At 45.5% G+C, this 26,043-nt stretch overlaps 1 protein-coding gene across 3 annotated transcripts in view; it reads right to left on the bottom strand.

The window, feature by feature from the left end:
• Positions 1-26,043, bottom strand: part of LOC124787753 (phosphofurin acidic cluster sorting protein 2) — a 691,488-nt gene that overhangs the window by 182,102 nt on the left and 483,343 nt on the right. For all 3 annotated transcript variants that reach the window (XM_047254663.1, XM_047254747.1, XM_047254832.1), the window contains exon 2: positions 23,202-23,289. In XM_047254663.1, the coding sequence (XP_047110619.1) occupies positions 23,202-23,289 (88 nt within the window). The remainder of the gene's footprint in view (positions 1-23,201; positions 23,290-26,043) is intronic.

Below are 26,043 nucleotides of genomic sequence, written 5' to 3' on the forward strand. Positions count from 1 at the left end.
ATAATTCACCAACGTTTCGCGTAACTGTTGGAGACCGCGACACGACGAATCTTCGTCAGTTACTACGGCGTAAACTGAGGTAACATCGATGGCTACCGTGTGTAATGTTCTTGCTGCCACCGAAACGAGATAATACGAGTATAACAGTAGTAACAACACGTGTCAGAAGTTAATGTTACGGTACGCTTAAAGGAAGCTTCTTGGTGAAGAAGCGTCACCAATTTTGTTTTTTCAGAGCTACCTAGATGTGACAAGAACAGAAGTAGAGCTAATCGTTCAAATTAACAGCCATGCTGGCGCTTGGAATGTGCCACGAATGACTTGGCTTTGCCGAAGTACCTACCTAGACAGGCCACCTCCACATGAACGCAGTATTTGCATCTGAATTTTCTGTTACATGCCTAACACGTTATCGTTATAATTTCATTATGTGGTGGAAGAAAGACTTAGCTCGTCTTCTCGCGGTAACTGATGGGTAAACTATCATTTCTTCACTGCTAACCCAAGTTCAATAAACGATAGGAAAAGGGGTTTTCCGATACCAGTCCAGCCGAATGTCCAAGAAAGATTAGAGTTTATAAAGCCCCGTCAGCAACGGGGGCATTACAGACGGACCGAATAGTCAAGATGGAATCGACTTCTAGCAACAATTCCCTACATAATATGTTGCTAGAAGAGAATAGAAGCTTTCGAAATGTGGTGCTACAGAAAAGTGCTGAAGATTAGATGGGTAGATCACATAACTAATGAGGAGGTATTGAATAGGATTGGGGAGAAGAGAAGTTTGTGGCACAACTTGACCAGAAGAAGGGATCGGTTGGTAGGACATGTTCTGAGGCATCAAGGGATCACCAATTTAGTATTGGAGGGCAGCGTGGAGGGTAAAAATCGTAGAGGGAGACCAAGAGATGAATACACTAAGCAGATTCAGAAGGATGTAGGTTGCAGTAGGTACCGGGAGATGAAGAAGCTTGCACAGGATAGAGTAGCATGGAGAGCTGCATCAAACCAGTCTCAGGACTGAGGACCACAACAACAACAACATGTTGCTAGAACGAACTCAAACTCTTCACTTTGACTAATTCCATGGAAATTTATGTTTTTTGTCGTCGTCATTGCTAAAATGATTTATTTGTTCTTCTTGTCTCCAGAGTTTTGGTCACAATATTTATAATCTAATTAACGAAACAAGCTCCTCGCCATGCCGTGAACGCCCGTATTTTGGATTTTAGTAGGGCAGTAATCTCGGCATTCAACTTTTTACTATGTGAAACACTTGTTTCTATACAGTATTTTTCCTTCATTCAGATTAAACAGCTTTACATGTCACTTCTCTTCCGCCTGTCTTCCTTTGAGTCCAACAGATACATCCATGAATAAGCTTCTGCCCTGTTTGTTTGTTTATTAACTTAGTCATTAGTTAGTTGCCCCTGCCCTGTCTAAAGGTGCTGTAGATTACAACATCAAGTTACTTGACCAGTTATTAATGTCTCAAATAAAAGCATTTTTGATCTATTCTACTGAATGGTTTCTAAGAACTACTTGATTTTTGTCTTTGTTATGGAAATATTCCAAAGGTAATGCTTTTCGTGGAGGTATGGGTATGTTCCCTCTATTCAACCAACTGAAGGCACAGATCATTCACCTAAAATCACATACTGGAATGATGCACTTTAGTGGGTCGGCGAAGCTACTTTCTGTAACGTATAAAAGCGGTGGCAAATCCCTCTACCTTAGAGACCGTTCGACAACTGAGATATCTGTGAAGCGTTCGTAATACAGTCCGATAAACTTCGCAGCTCGAAAATCTTGTTTTGAAGTTACCCTGCAATATATGTATAGGTCTTGCCTACCATACAATTTTCAGATGATACCATAATAAATGTCAATATATAGCGAACCACGCAACTGTCTAACGAAATGAAAAACCCGCTTCCCATGAAAAAATATAAGTGCTTCAGCACGAAGGATGATGTGTGGTGATACCTGATGAGAAATGGCGTCACTGGAGCATCAATTGTCATCGTATCCGCAGTAGCATGTGCCACGAATATGTAAAAACTCGTGTACTTCTCCAACTGCCACCAGAAACCGACATTTCGTGACAGGGTTCGCACAACATTGCAAAAAGGTGACAAGCACTCCTTTGGTCATGACAGGTATATTCAGCGATAGGAATGTACGTCACGTTCAGATCGATCGTAGACGTTGGCGCTCACTGGGTACTTTTTCGTTGGGATTCGTTAAATAAAACGAGATGTGTGCCGCAATCGTGCAGTCGGTATCGTAAATTTGCGTGTCGGGTCCACGGAGTCTGGACCGACCCAACTAGTAATGGCTACGAGCCGGTGGCTATCTTCCGGACGTAGTGCGTGTCAGAAATGGAGCTCACAGAGTGATTTAATAATTCTGTCAGCACCTCCCCTCTTGTACAAAAACACCAGTTTTATGAAGCAAAAGGTTTGTTTGACGCGAGTCCTCGTGCCAGTTTGTGTTATAGCTGGCGGCGTCGCACGGCCGGGGGCGCTGGCGATGCCAGGCCGAGATGTGCGCGGCGCGTCGCGTGCGGCCTATCTGGCGGCGTGCGCGCGGCCTGTCAATCACGCGACGCGCAGCGCCGCCAACAGATCGGAGGCAGCGCGGCGCGGCGCAGTGCGGCGCCAGCCGCAGCCGCAGCAAGACAGGGCGCAGGCGCGCGCGCGCCGCACCTGCTGTTACGACGCCTGCTCCCCTCCCCTCCCCTCCCCACCCACTTCCCCCTCCACCATCCCAACACGTCGTCTGGCCGCCGCGATAACGCACTACATTCGATGCGGACGACTGACTTGGCATTACAGGATACAGTGCAATGCCGAAAGCAGAGGTCGTGTTTTCAAAAATTTAGCACCTCACTATACTGCGATCCTCGATACGAAAACAGCTTTATAATGTATCTATTAAGCACGATCAGTATCGCATACTCGCCTGTCTTCAGATTTATTTAATTTAATCCTATGATGATTTTATACAATATACAGTTGATATAAGGCAAATGATTTTATACAACATACATATAAGACAAGATTCAACCTTAAAGTCCGTGTTTTTGAACCAATTAATTAAGCTGGGTGTGAGAGTGAACGAGTCGTCGGGAATTCCAGGGTATGAATGAAGTGGACGGCGTTGGGCTAAATGTTCAACTGTCTGCTGTTCTTGATTGCATTCACACATTGGTGAACTGATCCAGCTCCATTTCTACCTGAAGTAGCTAAAACACCCATGTCCAGTCCTTAACCTGTTGAGGCGGCACCAGAGGTTCCACGGTAGGTCAAAACCTTTTGGCTTCTTTGTGGGATCAAGGCGATGGGCTCTTGTTCCCAATGTTTTTGTTGTCCATTCACGCTTCCAGCTTTCATTTAGATCAAAACCATCCGCAATGAGTTGTCCTGCAGTAACACTTGCTGGTCTTCTTTATCGCAATCGTTGCTGTGGCGGATGACAGAATTCCTGGTGCAGTGGTAGAGAGGGTGGTGCACAGATTTTCTTGGCCACCCTCAGTAGAACTTGCTTCTGCCTTAATTGGGGTGGAGAGATGTGACTCAGTACAGGTAACCAGTGGCATGGGGTTGATTTGATGGAACCAGTAATGCAGCGCATTGTGTCGTTAAGTTTTGTGTCTACCTCCTTCACATGCACACTTTCCAACCAGACAGGTGCACAGAACTCAGCAGCAGAGCGCACCAGACTGATCCCAGTTAAACGCAGAGACAGTCAGCAGAGGTTCCCCAGGTTGTACCACTGAGCTTATGTAGTATGTTGTTCCTTGCAGCAACTTAATAAGAAAGCCTGGTGATGTGCTCTTTGTAGCTAAGGGCTCTATCTAGAGTGATTCCGAGATATTTTAGGAGAGGATTGTACCTCAACGTCTGTCCATTGAGCAGAACTCTTGGTTTGCAGTTCGCAGCACGGTTCGCTAGATGGAAACAGATTTCAGTTTTTGATGTGCTTGGGACCAGTCTCCAGGTCTTAAAGAAAGTTGACATCTTCTCCAGATCCTCCGTAAGAATTCGTTCACCATCTTCGAAATTAGTGCTCTGTGCTACCAGTGCGATGTCATCAGCATAGACGAATTTAGTTGATATTGTGGTTGGTAAATCATTAATGTATAAATTCAATAGTGATGGGGCTAAAATAGATCCCTGTGGTAGTCCATTACTTAGTTTCCGTTTGTGGCTTTTAGAGCTGCCTAGAAACACTTCAAACTGCCTTTCACAAAGCATGCTGGATATTAGATCCACAATTTCCTGGTACGACTTGCAGTAACACGTAGATCAGTCCCTGTCGCCAGACAGTGTCATACGGGGCTGTAAGGTCGATGAAGACAGCTGTTGATTTCAGATGGCCTTGAAAACCTGCTTCAATGTGGGTAGTTAGGGCAAGAACTTCATCGGTGCAGCTGCGTCCTCGTCTGAAGCCAGCTTGTTCAGGAGGGGTAGCAGCCTCGACGAACGGTGCTATTCTGGTTAGGAGGACTCGTACCAAAAGTTTTAATGTACAACTGAGCAGTGCTATAAGGCGGTAGCTTTCAGGGCTGTCTTCAGGCTTGCCAGGTTTGAGAGTGGCTATAACTTTCGACAGTTTGAATTGTCTGGGAAGCTCGTTCTCTTTGAGTATGTAAGTGAAGAGCGAAGCGAGCTAGCGTATGTAGTGTGGGTCCATGTTCTTAATAAATTCATTATAGATGTTGTCGGGGCCAGCAACCTTACCGACTTCCAGTTGCTTGACAGCACTTTCTACTTCCGCTATGGAGAAGGGCCTGGAAAGCGGCTCGTTTCTTGGGGCACTGCGCTTGAGGTTAGAGTTTACATTTTACTGCTCCGGTACTGTCTTCAGATGAGGTCGCTTGTCAACGTAGGTCTCAGGAACGCAACATTGTTCGAACTTTTCGCAATAAGTGAATTTTTTCCGACGAATAATACAAAGCAAGAGTGTCCGACGGCAGTGGTCTGAGGTGCCTGCTGGCGTGGGACTTGGCAGTGCCAGAGGTGAGCAGCAGGCACGAGCTCGGCGCTCGGCGGTGCTCTCCTGCTATATGGGGGTCTATCACCTCATTAACAAGTAGTTTTTGCTCGCTCAAGTGTGAACTGGCGAAGGTAGATATTAGCAAGGACCAATGCATATGATCGGCGAGGGCACGTTAAGTAGGTCAATACTGAAAGATGCGAATATCGGGTCTGTTGTGCAATTTACACGGCCCCAGGCGCTTAGCAATGTTGGATCTAACTTCTACGCACGATAGAGGCCGAACATTCACTAACACCACCGACTATGCCAATGGGTTGCGCTGTAATCACACTAACGGAAATGGAAAGTGTCGCACCGCAAACGCCTTGAGTGAACACAACCGAGGACGTCAGTGCGATGCGGTCATTAAGATTTCATCTTCATTCGAGCTTAGTTTTAGAATTTTCAACACAGAGTAAAGCCATTCCTACTGATGAAGAACAGTGTGGGGAGAAGATGGCTACTGGTACTGTGCAGCTTACCCCCGTCTTCCGCGCCTCGAGAAAGACCCGATCATTGGCACGAGGGATATGGCGGCATCGTACAGACACGTCGCACAGAGTGTTGGCCGTAGCGCAGTTGCTACGCAACTGCAGTGCCGAGACGGACGCTGGACAAATGAGCCCTAACGAGAGTAGCCTCACGCCCTTCCAGGACGACTAAACCATGAGAATGTCGAGGGACTCTTCGACTGCCTGTCGAACAGATGAATAACAGCTACATCCAGGCATCATCAACTGTTAAGATGTCGAGATGCCACGACGTCACCACAGCCTCCATTGGCCAGTATACCAAGTGTAATACATTCCAGCGGATAACGCACCAGCCCACATTACAGGTCACACCACAAACGTGTCTTTGATTGGACTGCCCCATTCCTTGATTTGTTGCTAATCGACCATGTCTGGGATGCGACGGATTTCACACCAGCCTACAGCCGGCAGTATTCATCAACTGACTCAGTATGTGAAACTTCCTGGCAAATTAAAACTGTATGCTACACCGAGACTCGACCCCTGGATCTTTTCCTTTTGCTGGCAAGTGCCTTACCAACTGAGCTATCCAAGCACGACTCACGACGCGTCCTCACAGCTTCACTTCCGCCAGTACATCTCCTACCTTCCAAACTTCAAAGCACACTCCACTGCAGAGTGAAAACCTCATTCTGGACACAGTATGTGTAAGACATGGCAATAAATTCCTCATTATGATATTCGGAGACAGTTTGCTCCCAGACCTCAACGGATACAATGTTGTACAGCGCCCGCGTGTGAGAGAGAAAAAGAGAGAGGGAGGGAGGGAGAGACATGACACTGATGATCAGGGACATCAGTTGTGAGTGGAATAGACGTTTATCATTAATATCCCGTCAGGTGTTGCCAATCTCGACAAACTTTGGTAAATATCGGCCTGGTGTTTCATGAGGTAAGACTATTTCCATCACTGTGCTTTTCCTTTAACTTACAGCACAAGTTTCCTTAACAATCCCACGACAAAGAATCACAGTACGTATACAAGTTCAAACTATGATAACATTAACAGCAAACTTAACGTCTACAGAAGTAATAATGTGCATCACACAACCTCTATTTCACACAATAGTCATGACATCCGGTTATACAACTTGAACTGGAATGATAGGAGAATATACATCAAATTAAGAATCGGTATAGTCACCGATAATACTTAATTCCATCTCTTACACACGTCATCCTAAAATCTGATTATCTTATATGCGGTGTTTTACACAGCGCACATTACACAGAAAACAACTACCAACGACGTACGCAAACGTTTACATGTGCACGTGTCGCATCATCATCATCATCAGGGCTAACAGCTGATTCGAAGATCGTTTGTATCCTGTTAAGTAAAAAAAGTTGCTGCGGAGGCGTGGGGATTGCATTATTCAATAAAAACATTCATCTACGAAACTTTCTTTTCTTAAGAAAACTGCTGCACAAATACCGTGATGTAACAGTAACAACGAGTCCTAACCTACTGACTACATTTGCAACGCGTTTAAGTCTTTGCAGTATAGTCAGTGACAATTTAACTTTTTACTTCAGCAATATTGTTCTCGGGAATCAGATGTCAGCAACTCCGAAGTAAACAAGTTTATCTAATTACAAAACATTTTGGTGGGTTACCAAAACAACACACTTTTTAGAAAATGGTTAAATAGCTGTAGTTAATTTCCATCACCACTGCGTTTTGTTATCGAAAGCAGCTTCACATTTCCTCATGTTTAAACAATGTGCTCAAGATTTTAAAAGTATTTTGAGTCTTTTTTGCTTAGAGGTTTTGAGAATCTGCTGGCGGACAGGTATTTTTATTAAGTTACAAAACTGCATTTGTACATCGCTTTATTTACAAATATTTCAGGCACATGATTTTTAGGAAATTATTTTGTCCATTAATATCCGCAGGTTCACCATTCTATAATGACGTTTACAATAAATAATATCGTAAACAATTTACCGAGAGTTTGGAGGTGCACTGATTATTGCACATGACTCGTACGTAATTGGGGCTTGCCCGGGAATTGCATCTTAAAGAATTAAAGAATTATGTAATACACTGTAAATGTTACTTTCCGACGACGAGTCCACAGAAACTTAAAATATAGTTTATGGACAAAATGATTTCCGGAAAAAGAACGCCACTGTTGTGCTTACTCTAGAACCAAAAAAAAAAAATTGAGTTATTTATGCAAAGTTCTGACAAACAACCCTGTTTCTTCGTGAAATCAATGTCATGCCATGTATTTAGTGGAAAATCTCGTTCCAGGTGCCTGATGACGATCAACGACACAATTGTCAGCTTAGGTATTTGCGTCAAGCCACGACCAGTATCAGCAGGGACGGATAACATTGGAACCCTCCCTCCCCAAAACAGAGAGTTATACGCCACAACTGCCGCTGCAGCTTGGGCATTTATTTTCACAGAGAACGACCTGATGCAGCAGTACAGCATCTCAGGGATAAATGAGAGCCGTTTCGTATGACTAGCGTGCGACCTTCTGATTGCCGTCGATTCGCTCTTTATCGGATCTGCACCGTAATCGTCACTACATCCGCTTTATAATGTACTCGTGTAGTACAGACTGGTGGCTCGCTGTCTGACCTTGGATGCGGCGGGGAATGAATCATACAGCCGGTGAGTCACCGTGGCTCCAGCTGAACAGGCAAATCGACGGACCGCGCGACGAGTTATTTTAAGATGGCACAAAAAATGTTAAGAATTCTGGGACGTCAAGGCCCTTAGAGAAACTGTGAGAGGCGGAAACAGAAATACCAACTGAGTGTTAATGCAAGATAATTAATATAGAGAGATTCTAAAATCCCACCTTCAGGTGTATGAAATTATAGTATTTGTGAACACACAACATGCGGTCGGGCCAGTCAGCGCAAGAGTTGCAGTCATCGCATGTCGGCGGAAACTAACTGGTCCTACCGCGTGTTATGTAAACTGAAGAGCCCAAGAAACTGGTACACCTGACTAATATCGAGTAGGACCCTCGCGACCACCCAGAAGTGCCGCAACACGACGTGGCATGGACTAATGTCTGAAGTAGTGCTGGAGGGAACTGACACCACGAATCTTGCACGGCTGTCCATAAATCCGTAGGAGTACGAGGGGGCCGAGATCTCTTCTGAACAGCACGTTGCAAGGCGTCCCAGGTGTGCTCAATAATGCAAATGACTAGGGAGTTTCGTGGCCAGCAGAAGTGTATAAAATCAGAAGTGTTCCTGGATGCACTCTCTAGCAATTCTGAACGTGTGGAGTGTCGCATTGTTCTGCTGGAATTGCCCAAGTCCGTCGGAATGCACAATGGACATGAATGGATGCAGGTGATCAGACAGGATGCTTACGTACGTGTCTCCTGTCAGAATCGTATCTAGACGTATCAGGGGTCCCATATCGCTCCAGATTCACACGCACCACACCATTATAGAGGCTCCACCGTTTGAACAGTCCCCTGCTGATGCGCAGGGTCCATGGATTCATGAGGTTGTCTCCATACCCGTACACGTCCATCCGCTCGACACAATTTGAAACGAGACTCGTCCGACAAGCCCACATTTTTCCGGTCATCAACAGTCCAATTTCGGTGTTGACGAGCCCAGGCGAGGCGTAAAGCTTTGAGTCGTGCAGTCGTCAAGTGAACACGAGTGGGCCTTCGGCTCCGAAAGCCCACATCGATAATGTTTCGTTGAATGGTTCGCACGCGGACTCTTGTTGATGGCCTAGCATTGAGATCTGCAGCAATTTGCTGAAGGGTTGCACTTCTGTCACGTTGAACGATTGTCTTCAGTCGTCGTCGGTCCCGTTCTTGCAGGATCTTTTTCCGGCCGCAGCGATGTCGGAGATTTATGGTTTTACCGGATTCCTGATACACACTCGTGAAATGGCCATACGGAAAAATCCCCACTTCATCGCTACCTCGGAGATGCTGTGTCCCATCGCTCGTGCGCCGACTATAACACCACGTTCAAACTCACTTAAATCTTGATAACCTGCCACTGTAGCAGCAGTAACCGAGCTAACAAGTGCGCCAGATACTTTTTTTCTTATATAGGCGTTGCCGTCCGCAGCGCCGTATTCTGCCTGTTTATATATCCCTGTATTTGAATACGCATGCCTATACCAGTTTCATTGGCGCGTCAGGTTATTACCAAATACTGTAAGTTCATACACCTGAGGACGGGATTTTAAAATCTCAAAACCGGTCGTGGTTTTCAATAAATACAACTACAACTGAAGCGGATCTCTCTAAATGAATTACTATGCCTCGCCTGTTGCGAATGTCGCACCCACCAAATCTTGTTAATAAGAGAGATGTTACGAACCTGATCTTGCGCATCTTTTCAATATTAGTGCAGTGCCTGTGTACCTGGTCGTATAGAGTTCCGCACAACACGCCACCTCGCGGGACTGGATTGTGAGCTACGCGCGTACGGCGGATGAGCGAGCGTGGTGCACCGGTACCACGCAGGGCAAAGTTCACGCAACTCAGTGACAGGGGCCGCACCCGTGCTCCCTCCACCAGGTAAGTGACGAGTGTGTAGGTGGAGTCGCCCTTCAGTTTACTAACTAGAGCAAGGTACATTACGGCGGGGGCGGGTGGGGGACGGCATTTATTCGAAAAAATTTTGATATTACGTTTAGTTATATAAAAAATGAGAATTCTCTGGTATATACTGGTCTACGGAAAATCACCGACTCAAAACAGAATTTCTGCAATGCATAGTGAGTAACTACCATAGTATTGGTATTCCCTAGAAATACAGACTGTCTCGTCTAAAGGCCACCGTACACAATCAACTAATTTGTCAAACTGTACTATGTTTGACGTGTTTTGTGTTTGAAGTGTGTGCGAGAAATTCTGACTGACGGAAAATTTGGCACGGTGGCGAACGTGGTTCGTGTCGACGTTTCGCCGCATATATCGTGAGATTCTGCAACCATGGAAAATACGATAAAAGAATGGAAACAAACAGCGATGGCAATTACCAAAATGATAGCGTACCTAATCTTTCCGAAGGATACATTACGTAGGAAGAGGTTAAGGAGATACCAAAATTCTGCGCATAACACACCAGCGTTGCCCAGAAAGTAATGCACTGCATTTTTTTTCTCAGCCGAAAGCGATGTTAAGAATGCGAAACGTTACCTATGTACTATTTAAAGTCTCGTGACTGAGCGCGCCAACTTTTCGTCACTTCCGACAGATGGAGTCTGTAAGTGATGTACGTTACAGGCAACGTGCCGTCACTGAATTTCTCACTGCAGAGGAAGAAACTGTGGAGAATATTCACAAACGCTATCAGAAGGCGGTTCGACGGAGCTTCACGATTTGCAGTGGTCGGGGAGACCATCCCCACGTCTGTCACATGACACGTTGCAGCGAGCTGATGTTGTCAATCGGGAGGACAGACGCATTGAATGGTGGCATTCGTGGAAGACGTTTCAAGGACGATGGGGAGGGGTGATTCACAGAGCGAAGCACTAGCTCCGCCACCGCGACAACAATTGATACCGACGGGGAATACACGCCCTAGTTTCGCACTGGAGGAACGCCAGAGGACGGGATGGAGATTACGTGGAAAAATACAGTGTGTAAATAAAACAGCATTCTTTCGTGTGTGTAATTCTCATTATGTTCAATAATGAAGTGTTGAAAAAAAAATGCGGTGCATTACTTTCTGGGCAACCCTCGTACAAGCGGGAGAATAATGAAATTTAAAAAAAAAAAAAAGTCTAATTTCTCCGTTTCTTGCACGAACGCTGTGGGCTATATGTTTCGACATTATCGTATTTTAAGGAACCCTCAGAAGAACAAATAGAAGAGAATAAATTTTCGCACAAGCGTGTCTTCTTTTTCAGTGTGAGGGTCGAGTAACTCCATTTGTCTCATTAAAGACACTCCCTGAACCAGAGTCTTTTCTTTCTGCTTCTTCTTCTTCTTCTTCTTCTTGTTCTAACAGATTGCCGAAGTCAATGCCAGACTTGCTTTGTCAGTATTTCTGGCCGTTCTCACTTCTGTCAAAATATTCACGAACACGAACAGCGTCTGCTTCAAAGTGAGGTTAAACTGACAAACTTTGTACGTGTACGGGCTTGTTTGACAAATTCGCGGGCAGACAAGGGCGACTTTGCTGAAAAAGTTTGCTCGTTTACGGGTTTCTGGCTTTTGGGGAACCAGTAATTATTTCCCTAAGAAGGATGGGAACTCCGCATGACAGTCAGTCTGGCCCGTTGCTGCGACTGTGCGTAACTTATTTCGGGCGGGGACGGGACAGCTACTGTCACTCAAGCTCTGTACAGTTGCACTATCCCCCATATCCGCTGATCTTTTCCGTAATTGTTAGTTCTCTGACGAAATTGGCAGTATATTGTTCGCACACCTAGCTCAGGTTACAGGTTGTTGGACACGACCAGTCCAACAATACGTGTTATACTTAGTGCGCAACAAACTGCGGAGAATAGGCCTCTCCACTGGGCACAGACTGCGGTAACCTGACGTTCAGCAAAAGTATCTGGATTGGTCAGTCGACGCACTGCAAATATTTTGTGAAGTGCCAGTTTCTTGCAGAGTTACGTGAGCAGATGCTGCTGCTCGTAAATGGCTCAACGATTCTCTCAGATTTCTTTCCAAGGCCGCGCGCAGCTCCCGTATTCTGTTCGCGGCTACCTGGCACACGATGTCAGCAACGCGTCTATTGGTTCCCGCGCAGCGCCACTGACAGCGCTTACGCCGAGAGCGAAGCATACTGCGTATCATGTTAATATAAGTGCAAAAGTCTTCAACATAACTGTTTATACAAGGACTGTTCAAAAAATTACGGAACATTTGTAACTTCGCGCCAATGGTGTGTTGGAGCGAAATGCGGTTGGCATCCCTGAACACGCCCCTGTTTAATGCGTAACTGCTCCAAGTTTCACTGTTTTACGTCTATTAGTTATTGTTCAGTGCTGTATTGAGCAGAACGTCGTTTCGCACAGTTTGCGAATTTCGAGATGGCAGAGTTAGAGGAGCAATGCGTCTGCATTACATTTTGTGTGAAATTCAACCAAACCTTTACAAAGACGCACCAAATGATGCGGGAAGCCCACGCCGATGGGCGCTTAACCCGTACTCGGTGTTACGAGTGGTTCACACGGTTTGAAAGTGGGCGGACGGATGTTCAGCACGTCTACCGACGATGCTTACGTCAGGAACGGCAGCGAAATTGTGCTTGCCAACAAAGACAGTGGCCGAGAGATTGCACAAGAATGTAACATTTCAGTCGGATCATGTCATTAAGTTATGACACAGCATCTTGGGATGCATCGTGTTGCCGCCAAGTTCGTCCAACAGCACACACGAGTTAAGACCAGAAACACCTTCGCCTCTCAACCTGTGAAAGGCTTTTGGAACTTCCTTTTACTTCCAAAGTTGAAAACCCCCTTGCAAGGACGAAGATTTGCAACGACAGACAAGATAAAAGAAAATTCGCAAACAATGCTTCGCGCGATCCACCAAGAGGCGTACCTCGACTGCTTCTGGCAGTGGAAACGAAGTTGGGAGCGTTATAGTAATTGTGGGGGAGAGTATTTCGAAGGAGACCATGCACAATAAGAAAAGGTAAGTGTAGAAGAAATATGTGGGAAAATGTTCGGAATTTTTTGAACAGATCTCGTATGATGTCGCTAGGAAAGTGGTATGGTGAATACCATCGACGTTCAATAGAACAATCTGGTTGCACATCGAGAGGAATCTAAGAAAGATATTCAGTTCTCTGGAAGTTAAATTTTTCAAGTTTCTGCGAGCTGAAGGAGAATAACGAAATACTAATTTAACAGCCTTTTTTTAAGATGCTCGACAACAATGAAAGCGTCATTAAACTAAACGCTTCACCACGAACTGTTTACAATAAAACAACCACAATACAAGCAAGCAGACATTTTTCTGATTTCATAACCATATCCATACACAAATAAAATAATTGCACAAATAACGACTTTACATCAATTTTCAGTGATTTCCAATGTAGCTTTTATAACACACATTATTTTAATGTAGGTAAAGAATATCTACATGGCAGTCCGCAAGAGTCATAATTGCTCGTTAGAAGTAAACAATTGTTACCTAAATGAGAACGAATTTCGTTGCGCATGAGACCGTATACGACGACGACGTAACAAAGTTTTCTGCTTTACTGAAGACAAAGTTCCCGTGATTAAGCTGCGCTTCCCGGATTAGACAGATTAATATTCTATACTGATTACACAATACCGCACGCCAACCTTTAGTAGCAGCTGTACGGCAGAAACTGGAAACTAACGGGAAAATACGGGACGTTCAGGAATCTATGTTACTTGCAGGCTGCTGTGGTTTTCCTTTAAAGTCAAGAATATGTATTCAAATATGGCACCATTTATTAACCAAATGTCTCTCTTCAATTAAACGTAGCACTGATTTCGGCGGTTGTCCCACAGAGAAATGTTCATCGGTATCCCCACTTTGGATATGCATGGTGCTCTAGACAACTGCCATCAAGATGATAAAGATTCTTAATTATTTTCACAAGCTTTTGGCATTTGCTCGCTATATTTCAGTGGAAAGGTTACTCTCTTTCGAAATATCTGAAGTGTCTGGAAGCTTGACATGCGCCATATGTCGTTACGGGCAGGTCACAACAGGAATGTTTCGTAATATCTCCTTTGTTCCAGAGAATTGCCACGTGGTGTACTGTTCACGATGAAGGAAATGAACGTATGAAGTGGAAACATTGTTACCGAATGTATTAACGCTAGCAAAATGCAGAAGTATACAGCAAGGCATTGAATGGGTTTTAACAGTCTAAAAAATATTCATCATCGCGTGATCAGCTAGTATAATAGTACAGTAAAGTTTTCACAACACAAGTTCGATTAAAGATGTTCAGCGTAACGTGCAACACGTCGCACATCAATTAAGCGGATGTAGTAGTTTTTCACTGTGATCCTCATTACATTAACAGGACTATTTCGTGTGTGGATCCGTAGCTATCAGCTAATTTCTGGAAATAAATGCCAGAAAAAAAAAATTACGTAATTTTTCGAAAAATATAGTGACCCACAATTAATGTAGCTGACATCTTTAAAGTCGCCTACAGCTGATAAAAAACGTTTCCACAAGACAGAGTGAGTCAAAAAGGGCTTTACAACATTGGAATGATATATAATTTTGGTTCGTTGTGACTACAATTTGTGATGCAGCAAACATCCCACCGGCAATCAATTTCTTCCCACACTGGTTGCAGCAAACCGGGGGTAACTTGTGGAACGGCAGCGTAATTAGAGTTTTCAGGTCGGCTAAATTGTTTGCTAGGGGAGATCTTCAATGAAACCTCCAGAGAAAGAAACGCAGTAGTGCCAAGTCTGGGAAGCGAGGCGTCCATGCGATTGGCACTCCACAGCCAATCCGCAGACCTGGAAAGCGATCACCGGGAAACCTCTAACTTCGGCGAGGAAATGAGGTAGTGCAACGTCTTGCTAGTAGTATACCATACCGTCTCTGTAACTTTCATCGCTCTATGGAAATAAAAGGATTTCAAGCACATCCAAAAACAAAATATCAGTAACAATTTTCTCTATGAAGAAGAAAGGGGCGTACACTATCAGTTTGCTAAGGGTACAAAAACATTAGCTTTGGGGCTCTGACGAACGTGTTCCAGGGTTGCATATGGATTTCCGCCGCTCCAAATTCTGCAGTTGTGGGTGTTCACCATGCCGTTGATATGAAATGTTGACTCATCGCAGAAGATAATTGTGTTCAGGAATTTCTCGTCGTCCTCTATCCGATGCAACATTTCCACACATACTTCCTCAAGAGTACCAATAATGTTCTGTGCCATCGTGCATCTGTATGGTTGCAGGTGTAAACGTCTACGCAGTACTCGCCAAACAAGTCTTTTGTGGAAGGCCGTCTCGCGAGACGCACGTCGCGTTGATGTCTGTGGACTGTTGGCAAAGCTCTCCCTGACCCATTCGACATAATTATCAACATACACGGGCGACCTGGTGATTTGACATGTCGCGGTGAACAACCCGTCTCGCCAAAGTTCTTGTGCCGAGAGTAAATTGTAGGCCTGTTTCTACGTCTTACGCCAACAGCTCTTGCAGAGTTCGTTTCATTAAAACCAAAACGCACAGCGAGCACGCTCCGCAACAGTGAGAGTAGCCATTTTAGCAGTGCACTAAGCTGCTGGCGGAATGGGGTACCGATGCACTACTTGAATCAGACTTTAAGCTGTTTGCTATAAAATGACACATCTAAGATTCTGTAAGTAATCTCAACAAATCTTTATATCGTTCCAAATCTGTCAAGTCGTTTTTGCCTCGCCCCGTACTATATTCGAGTTACTCTCGCGCAGACAGCACCGTGCATTGCGCGTCGCCTGCCTACCGGACGCCGAAACAGTCTCGCACTGTCTCCGTTATTGCGACGGGGAAAGATACAGCGACAAACGCCGACGAAAAAGGTAACTCCTGCAGCAGTCTGTGCCTGTTTGCTGATGACGCTGTCTGTGGTGTGTGGGAGGCCGACGTCGTTGAGTGAGTGTAGGATGTTACAAGACGACGGACAAGATTTCCAGTTGGTGTAATGAATGGCAACCGGCTATAAATGCGATAAACGTAATTTAATACAGACGAGTAGGAAAAACGAACCCATAATGGTAGAGTACAGCATTAGTAGTGTGGTGCTTGACACATTCACGTCGATTGAATGTACAAGCGTAGCGTCGCAAAGCGATGTGTGTGGTATCGATAGCTACGATGCCACAACGTAGGTGCGCTCTGCTAGGTTGGCACTACTGGGAGACACCGGCGGCAGCGCCCTCTGGCCGGTGCTGTGGAGCGCTCCAGATTCAGCTCATGTGATCAAGAGCAGACGGCCTGGAAACATCGCTTCACATACTTTCCTCTACTTACGGCGGGTTTAAGGCTTGATCATCATTACAAAGTTATGTATGCCCCGTACCGCAGTACCGACGTGTATTACCTTTTCCTGCTCCTACTCACTTCCTTCATTCTGCCAACCTTCCAGTTTTGAGGAGCAGACCCACGCGCCGCCCTCCAGGCGGGTTACAAAAATATGAAATGGAAGGAGCATGTGACAACTGTGGTAGGGAATGCGAATAGTCGACTCCGGTTTAGTAACAAAATTTTTGGAAAGTGTGATTCATTTGTATAGGGGACCGCATATAGGACACTAGTGCGACCCACTGTTGGGTGCTGTTTGAATGTTTGCGATCCGCACCAGGTCGTATCAAAGGAAGACATCGAAGCAGTTCAGAGGCGGACTGCTACACTTGTTAGCGGTAGGTTCGATCAACACGCAAGTATATCGCAGATGCTTTGGGAATCACTGGACGGAAGGCGACGTTCTTTTCGAGGAGCACTACTCAGGGCATTCAGAGAACCGGCAATGGACGCTGAGTGCAGAACTATTCTACTGCCGCCAACGTACATTTTGCGTATGGAAGCATACAGACAGTCGTTTTTCCATCGCCCTATTTGCCGAGTGTAATAGATAAGGAAATGACAAGTAGTGGTATAGGGCACCCTCCGCCACGAACCACACTGTGGCTTGCGTAGTATCAACGTTGATGTACATGTAGATCACACTTTAAAAGGACATTCTCTACTTTTATGAAAGCCGTACCACGCTCACACAAAATTATTCATTTTCCACTCCTTGTTTCGTGTTGCGCTGTACATGAATGAATCAGCGCACAAAGGTCGTAGTCAGCTAGGTTCGTTTGCGGAATATTTTCTTCGAAACACGTGAAGTACCGTTTGGCGTACCATCTCTATTAGTTGACGTTAACTATAAACGTGTCCAACGCAACGTGAAAAAGCGTTGCCGGTAAAGCATTTGAATTCGTAGCTACTGAGCAATGCAGGGAGGCATATCACACTGGCAACTGCTACGATCCATTGGGTACAAATTGTTATTGCACGGCTGAAGAGAACAGATCGTTGTTTTTAAATTTAAAAATCTCTTACTTTTACATAGTACCTCTTTCAATCAACGTGTTTTGTTCGAAAGTTCCTGCTTGCAAAAGAAAGGAAAGATCATATGCTGTCAATTCTTAAATTGCGTAACAACAGATCCACAGAAGGCGACAATATGGCCAAACTATCACGGATAAACAATAATAATAAGGAGAAATGTATTGCAAAAGACGAAGGTTTTTCGCCCTTTTTTTTTTTTTCAAGTGAACAGACTCCGTACCGAACAACTATCCTGGAAGTTCGGCATAAAACGTGTCTGCAACTGTCGAAACCTCTACCGAACACACAAACCTTTTGCAGTAGTAAATTTCTTTGGATTTGAGAATAGATGAAGTTGTGCATACTCCAAATAATCCTCAAACAATGACAGAGCACCTTTGTAGATAAATGGATTGTTCACGAAATTTATTCTCCAAAGCGAGCTTACTCCCACCAATTTTTCGCTCAGTTAGTCCAGAAGACTTGTGAGGTAATAGCCAGTTATTGTTCAACAACATGGCGGACAGAGGTGTTTAGCTCTGTTATATTTACATCTGTCGTTACGTCAGCTAAGTGATATACTTGGGTTATCGAAGAACAGGATGGTACACTGATGGAACAGTTACATATTTTCTATATATCTTCCTGTATATTGCAGATTCTTATTCATGGCTCTGGGTTAAGAAAATAATCTTTGCTTTACATAGTAAGAAACAGTACCAGCAGAAATATTGCATCACTGCACACATGGTACTGAAGATACAAATGATGCAATGTATAAATTAAAACTTTTCCTAAAGTAAGACGTGTAGACCTACCTTAAAACGTACAAGCTTCTGTAGTATACAAATATGAAAGTTGTAGGACAGTTCCTCGCTGTGTGCCTAAGCCCGAAACTAGTTAACAGTAAAATTCAGTTATTCATTCACAAAATGTGGCAGCTTGCTGTTTCTCTCCTGAGTGATACTTCCGGGAATAGTTAAGATGTTCCGAAGCCGTTGCGGCCGGCCGGTGTGGCCGTGCTGTTCTTGGCGCTTCAGTCCGGAACCGCTACGATCGCAGGTTCGAATCCTGCCTCGGCGATGGATGTGTGTGATGTCCTTAGGTTAGTTAGGTTTAGGTAGTTCTAAGTTCCAGGGCACTGATGACCACAGATGTTAAGTCCCATAGTGCTCAGAGCCGTTGCCAGTAAGATAACGTTCTGTCATTTGCTTACTGTCAGAATTTAATACATGCAGCACACAGACATATGGCACAAAGCTTTATCATATTTAATTCTTCATGCGAAATTGAGCGTACGCATACTCGTTCTTCTCATACGCCCTTGGTGTCAGATTTTTTTTATTCACTTCTACAGCTGATTTTGAGGCTTTCTAGGTGGTCTTGGGATGTCTTCCTCTTGGATCACATTCCAGATAAATGGGGCACCGTCTGTATTCGGCCGCTCATTTCGTAACTTTACTCAAGCACCAAAGAGTGGTATAGGCATGCGTATTCAAATACAGAGATAGGAAAACAGGGAGAATACGCCGGTGCGGTCGGCAAGGCCTATCTAAGACAAGTGTCTGACACAGTTGTTAGGTCAGTTACTGCTTCTACAGTGGCAAGTTATCACGATTTTAAGTGTTTTAGTAAGCGCACGAACGTTGGGACACAGCATCCTCGAGGTTGCGATGGAGTGGAGATTTTCCCGTACGATCATTTCACGTGAATATCAGGAATTCGTTAAAACATCAAATCTCCGACATCGCTGCGGCCGGAAAAAGATCCTGCAAGAACGGGACAGACGACGACTGAAGACAATCGTTCAAAGTGACAGAAGTGAAACCCTGCAAATTGTTGCAGATTTCAGTTCTGCCATCAACAAGTGTCGGCGTGCGAACCATTCAACGAAACATCATGGATATGGGCTTTCGGAGCCGAAGGGCCTCTGGTGTACTTCTGATGAGTGCCCGACACAAAGCTTTACGCCTCGCCTGGGCCCGTCAACACCGACATTGGACTGTTGATGACCGGAAACATGTTGCCTGGTCGGACGAGTCTCGATTCAAACTGTATCGAGCGGATGAACGTGTACGGGTATGGAGACAATCTCATAAATCCATGGACCCTGCATGTCAACAGGGGACTGTTCACGCCCGTTGAGACTCTGTAATGACGTGGGGCGTGTGAATGTGGAGCGATATGACACCCTTGATACGTCTAGATACGACTCTGACAGGGGAGACGCACGTAAGCATCCTGTCTGATCACCTGCATCCATTCGTGTCCATTGTGCGTTCCGACGGACTTGGGCAATTCCAGCAGGACAATGCGACACCCCACACGTCCAGAATTTCTACAGAGTGACTCCAGACACTTCTGTTGGCCACCAAATTCCCCAGGCATGAACATTACAGAGTATATCTTAGACGCCTTGCAAAGTGCTGTTCAGAAGAGATCTCCACCCCCCTCGTACTCTTACGGATTTAGCCGGCCGGTGTGGCTGAGCGGTTCTAGGCGCTTCAGTCTGGAACTGCGGAACCGCTACGGTCGCAGGTTCGAATCCTGCCTCGGGCGTGGATGTGTGTGATGTCCTTAGGTTTAAGTAGTTCTGAGTTCTAGGGGACTGATGACCTCAGATGTTAAGTCCCATAGAGCCATTTTTTCTTACGGATTTATGGACAGCCGTGCAGGATTCGTGGTGTCAGTTCCCTCCAGCACTACTTCAGACATTAGTCGAATTCATGCCACGTCGTATTGCGGCACTTCTGCGTACTCGCGCGGGCCCTAAACGATATTAGGTAGCTGTACCAGTTTCTTTGGGTCTTCAGTTTTTTGTTACAGGCATTCATTTCACGTTGTCCTCGACCGTAACACAATAACCGGCGATGTGGGGGATGTGGCCGAGTGCAGCAGGAAATGACAGAGTGCGAGGCTGGAGAGGTGGGGGACGAGTGCTCTCACTCAGCTGGGTACGCAGGTGGGCGCCTGCGCGGCGACAGACAGGTGCGGACTGGCTGCTACAGGCCCGGGCGGCCGCAGGCAGGCAGGCAGGCAGGCAGGCACAGTGCCGTACGTCACACGCGGCGCCGGGCGCGCCGCTCTGTGGCCGCTGCCCCCCCCCCCCCCCCCAAAGGCAGTCACGCGCACAAGGCGAGCAAACCCTGGCAGATCGCCGCAGCCCGGCTCTGCGTGCAACAGACGCGGTGCGGCAATTTCTCCGCGACTACTGCTAACTCATCAAGGCAGTGGGAGAACTGAGACACACACACACACACACACAGACTCGTACTATCATCAGGCGGCTAGTGGGGCGCTTCCGGCGGTTTACCGCGTAGGAGTGTAGCACGTGGCTCAGTTTTGAGCAGGAGCAGCTGTCAGAGCTTGCGTCGCGGGACAAAGCGAGGCTGGCGACTCGCACACCTATAGACGTTATAACGATTTACTCTCTTATTGCATAGAATTCTCCCCCTTTCTTCATTTTGATCAGTTTAAGAGCACGTTTAAACTTTTAGTCTTATTATCCTCCCACAATCAATTCATGAATTCTGTACACTTTTCCTTCCGTTCCTCTAACCATTTTTCTCAGTCCTCTTCTTAAGCTTCTCCGAGAATCTGTGGCTAGTTACCATTGTTCCAACCATAGATGTTTTACTGTGCTTTCTTCTGTGATGTCCAAATCTTGTAAATCTCCCTTCATTTCTGTTAACCTGACGATTTTAGCCTCTTTCAATTAACAATGACCAGCCTTTTGCAGAGCAGTGTGCATTCTAAAAGTACAGTCGTAGAACTGCAAGCATCTCTTCCGCACAACATTACTCAACTTTTTTCACATGCAGAGGTCAGATCTTCTTTCCACCCAAATTCCACATTCTTTTGAGGCACCATGCACTTCTCACAGAATTTTCCGCTCCAGTTTCTCAATTTCCACAGCATTAAAGTGCCCTCGCAATGCTCATGTATGGACTACTTTCTGTAAAAGAACCGTCTTATAAGTTCGCACTGTGCGATATTGCTTTTTGTTGAAGTGGTTCAAGAGATTTCTCTTGGCATTTGGTGTCTGAGTTTGTAGTACAGTCCAACTCTGAGCATCGTACTATGTCTCCCAGGTAGTTGAAACCCCACACTTCGTCTTAGTAGTACTTTCCTGCAGTTTTGATGCAGATTTTTCGTTTAATATGTTTTCTCGTAAGATATTTGGAGGTCCACCTTTACCGCAACTGACTTACTTTTTTTCTGACATTTTCTTTCTTCTCTAGTCTTAGTGACAAATGTTCAATCGTCAACGAAGTCTAAACACCTACACTGATTTTGCATTCAGAATTTCCCAAGTATATACCTCTGCAGTATTTTTGCCGTTCTCTTTTAGCTTTGTCCAAAATTAAATTAAACACATGGGTGACAGAGGTTCTCCTTCTCGAACACACGTATGCATCCCAAAAGCCTGAGATTTCAACAAGAGATTTTAATTTTGAAGATGGATTTGTACGAATCTGGCAGCTTAGTTCTATAGTGCTCCTCTCTGCTCTTCGCTCTCTCTACAGTGTCCACAAGGATCTGTCGACGGAGTGACAGGTCGTCTTGAAACCCACAAAGGTGGCAACTGTACTGGTACGTCAGCCGACCCTTAGCGTCGTCTTCTGTTCTGTACACGATCGCCCCTTATTGAATATTGTAGACAGATATTAGGTGCTCAGTTTTTGAAGGGTTTGCCTTCTATGGAAACACATTCCACACAAGCCATCGCAACAAACCAATCACGTGGCAAATAGAAATACGACTACTCGACCACTGTTCCGGACCTGCAGTCTGCCGCCGTCGTTCACCTCCACGCACGTGATTTCACCTGCGCACCTGCCAGACACGTTCAGATGAGCGGTCTAAGATCGACGTCGACGCCTCACGTCGCACAATTAATCAGTATGCCGCATGCCTCTCTGATTGCAGACCACCTTGGATTAATATAGGAAAAGTATTAAGTGAGGCTGAAGTCGACAAAACACTTCGGCAATGTGGCACGGCTTTCGTATATCAGACCACAGGCACGGTGAAATATTGTGTAGAATACGAAAGATACACTCGACTTGCCCAACCCACTGCTGACCGGGCATTCCACGCAATGTGATAAGACGAAAATTCCGGTACTGCAGCGTCGGCTCGGGATTTTACTATGAAAGAGCTCGTTGACTCTAGAAATGGCGGAAAACATAACGCGCAGAACCTCTTTGTTTCCAGAAGTTGTTCTCAGCGAAGGCGACAATACGCAGAGGGCCACGTATACAGCCAATCCACCAGACGGCTGAGGTTCGTTCGTCTGCCATCGGGAAAGCTGCCCCTTGGCAGCTCCATCAGTCCTGCTATTACGACCCTGAATTCAGCACGTGCGTAATTTCACGCAGCGCGCTAATAACTTGTGCAACACGGGAAGCAGACGGCAGTTTCCGAAGGCGCACCTGAAGAAGCGTGGCAGGCGCCCAGATGTAATATCCGTGCGAGTTGTTTAAAGGACAATCGGCTGCAATGCTCGTTCAGGACGGTCGGTAGTGGTTTCTCCAGATTATCAGCTTTCGTGTTATAAGAAACGTATGAAGGAGTATAATAAAACGCGGTAAGAGTACGTGGACGTTTTCTGCGACCACCTCACGTACCTGCATCTTGACGGCGATGATGATGGAGTTGAGGTCGGCCCCCAGGGGCTTCAGCACCACCAACCTCGTAAGCGTCAGCGAGCACAGTCTGCAACAAAAGAGGACTACATGTAGGGCACCGCCTTACTCCCAACTACACAGTTACTCTTAGTAATCATATATGAATGCATGTCGTCTGTTCTTCTGGAAATGTCCGACAGAGCAGACACCACGGATTTATATATAATCGATTCTCCTGGATGGCCAATGGATCCGCCACACTCACTGCGGATGAACAATATTATTATGTTCGGTCTCCTGCGGGAATCTCTGACTAGAGGGCACGAAGGACACGGACAGACACTGCGGACAGGTGGCGCTAGGCGGGAATGTGTGGTCGGCCGAGATAGTCCACGCAGGTGTGATAGACGCTGGGTCCGAGTCGCGCAGTGGTTAACCTATCTTCCCAGTACGAGGGGATCCCGGGTTCTAATCATGGTCCGCCATACATTTTCAATCGTCGTCGCTGATGAGCCACCAAGTGTAGGTACACTTGACATCAATAACCCCTCCCCTCTCTTCCCCTCCCTCCTCCTCCTCCTCCACCTTGCCCAACACCTATAACTGACAGACGGAAAGGTACAGTCGCAATGTTTTTCCACACCTACGACATTTTTTTGATCGCACTGACGACGAGGTCATATCCCTCTTCAATAAACCAGCAGACAACAGTGCACAGCTACAAAAACGTGTCTTTAGACTTATACCACTCCGTTGACAAGTCACTGCAACTGACTCAACACGGTAGATATTTCCCTCTCATGACGGGCACGAAGAGTCTTTATTACAACTTGCATCATCGACAGCGTCATTCAGCTCACCCTTGCGATGGTCTTATGCAATCCACAATACGCGAAAGAACTTGCCCCCCTTCTAACAGCCGTGTACCGCAAGTCTCTAGAGGAACGGAAGGTTCCAAATGATTGGAAAAGAGCACAGGTAGTCCCAGTCTTCAAGAAGGGTCGTCGAGCAGATGCGCACAACTATATGCCTACATCTCTGACGTCGATCTGTTGTAGAATTTTAGAACATGTTTTTTGCTCGCGTATCATGCGGTTTTTGGAAACCCAGAATCTACTCTGTACGAGTCAACATGGATTGCGGAAACAGCGATCGTGTGAGACCCAACTCGCTTTATTTGTTCATGAGACCCAGAAAATATTAGATACAGGCTCCCCGGTAGATGCCATTTTCCTTGACTTCCGGAAGGCGTTCGATACAGTTCCGCACTGTCGCCTGATAAAGTAAGAGCCTACGGAATATCAAACCAGCTGTGTGGCTGGATTCAAGAGTTTTTAGCAAACAGAACACAGCATGTTGTTCTCAATGGAGAGACGTCTACAGACGTTAAAGTAACCTCTGGCGTGCCACAGGGGAGTGTTATGGGACCATTGCTTTTCACAATATATATAAATGACCTAGTAGATAGTGACGCAAGTTCCATGCGGCTTTTCGCGGATGATGATGTACTATACAGAGATTTGCAGCATTAGAAAATTGTAGCGAAATGCAGGAAGATCTGCAGCGGATAGGCACTTGGTGCAGGGAGTGGCAACTGACCCTTAACATAGACAAATGTAATGTATTGCGAATACATAGAAAGAAGGATCCTTTATTGTATGATAGCGGAACAAACACTGGTAGCAGTTACTTCTGTAATATATCTGGGAGTATGCGTACGGAACGATTTGAAGTGGAATGATCATATAAAATTAATTGTTGGTAAGGCGGGTACCAGGTTGAGATTCATTGGGAGAGTCGTTAGAAAATGTAGTCCATCAACAAAGGAGGTGGCTTACAAAACACTCGTTCGACCTATACTTGAGTACTGCTCATCCGTGTGGGATCCGTACCAGCTCGGGTTGACAGAGGAGATAGAGAAGATCCAAAGAAGAGCGGCGCGTTTCGTCACAGGGTTATTTGGTAACCGTGATAGCGTTACGGAGATGTTTAGCAAACTCAAGTGGCAGACTCTGCAACATAGGCGCTCTGCATCGCGGTGTAGGTTGCTCGCCAGGTTCGAAGAGGGTGCGTTTCTGGATGAGGTATCGAATATATTGCTTCCCCCTATTTATACCTCCCGAGGAGATCAAGAATGTAAAATTAGAGAGATTCGAGCGCGCACGGAGGCTTTCCCACAGTCGTTCTTCCCGCGAACCATATTTCGACTGGAACAGAAAAGGGAGGTAATGACAGTGGCACGTAAAGTGACCTCCGCCGCACACCGTTGGGTGGCTTGCGGAGTATAAATGTAGATGTAGACCTTCAAAGACAACGTGCGATATTGTCATTTTCTCTCCCTCTCTATGTGCAAACTATTAGCTCTACAGAAAAAAATGAGCACGACCTTTTTTAGGAAATTTAATTTACATTCTGTACTAGGATAAGTCTTCGCTGACAAGCAAGGTTTTAGAGTTATTCAAGAAAAACACATTTGTAGGTCACTTTTGTACGTTTTTTCTGAATAATTAGAAAACTACGGCCCTTAGTGAAAAAATCCCAGTACAAAATCTAACTACATTAAATTTCCTTTAAAAAGACCCTATTAATTTTCCTGTAGGACTACTAGTTTGCGCGTAGCGAGTAAGAGTATATGAAAATCTTGCGCGTAGTGTTTGAAGGAATTTGCATACACCCTACAAGTAAGACAAACTGGATGACCCTGTATATATCATTAACAATCTCAAAATGAATCTTATTCGATTTTTGGTCAGTTTTTCTAATGTTCTATTTCGTTTTTAAACTGAAGAGAAAGCGGTCATTATTAATTAGTTGGAACGGTTGAATGAGCCAGGAAGACAAA

The sequence above is a fragment of the Schistocerca piceifrons genome, chromosome 1 (assembly GCF_021461385.2).
Source record: "Schistocerca piceifrons isolate TAMUIC-IGC-003096 chromosome 1, iqSchPice1.1, whole genome shotgun sequence".
NCBI lineage: Eukaryota > Metazoa > Arthropoda > Insecta > Orthoptera > Acrididae > Schistocerca > Schistocerca piceifrons.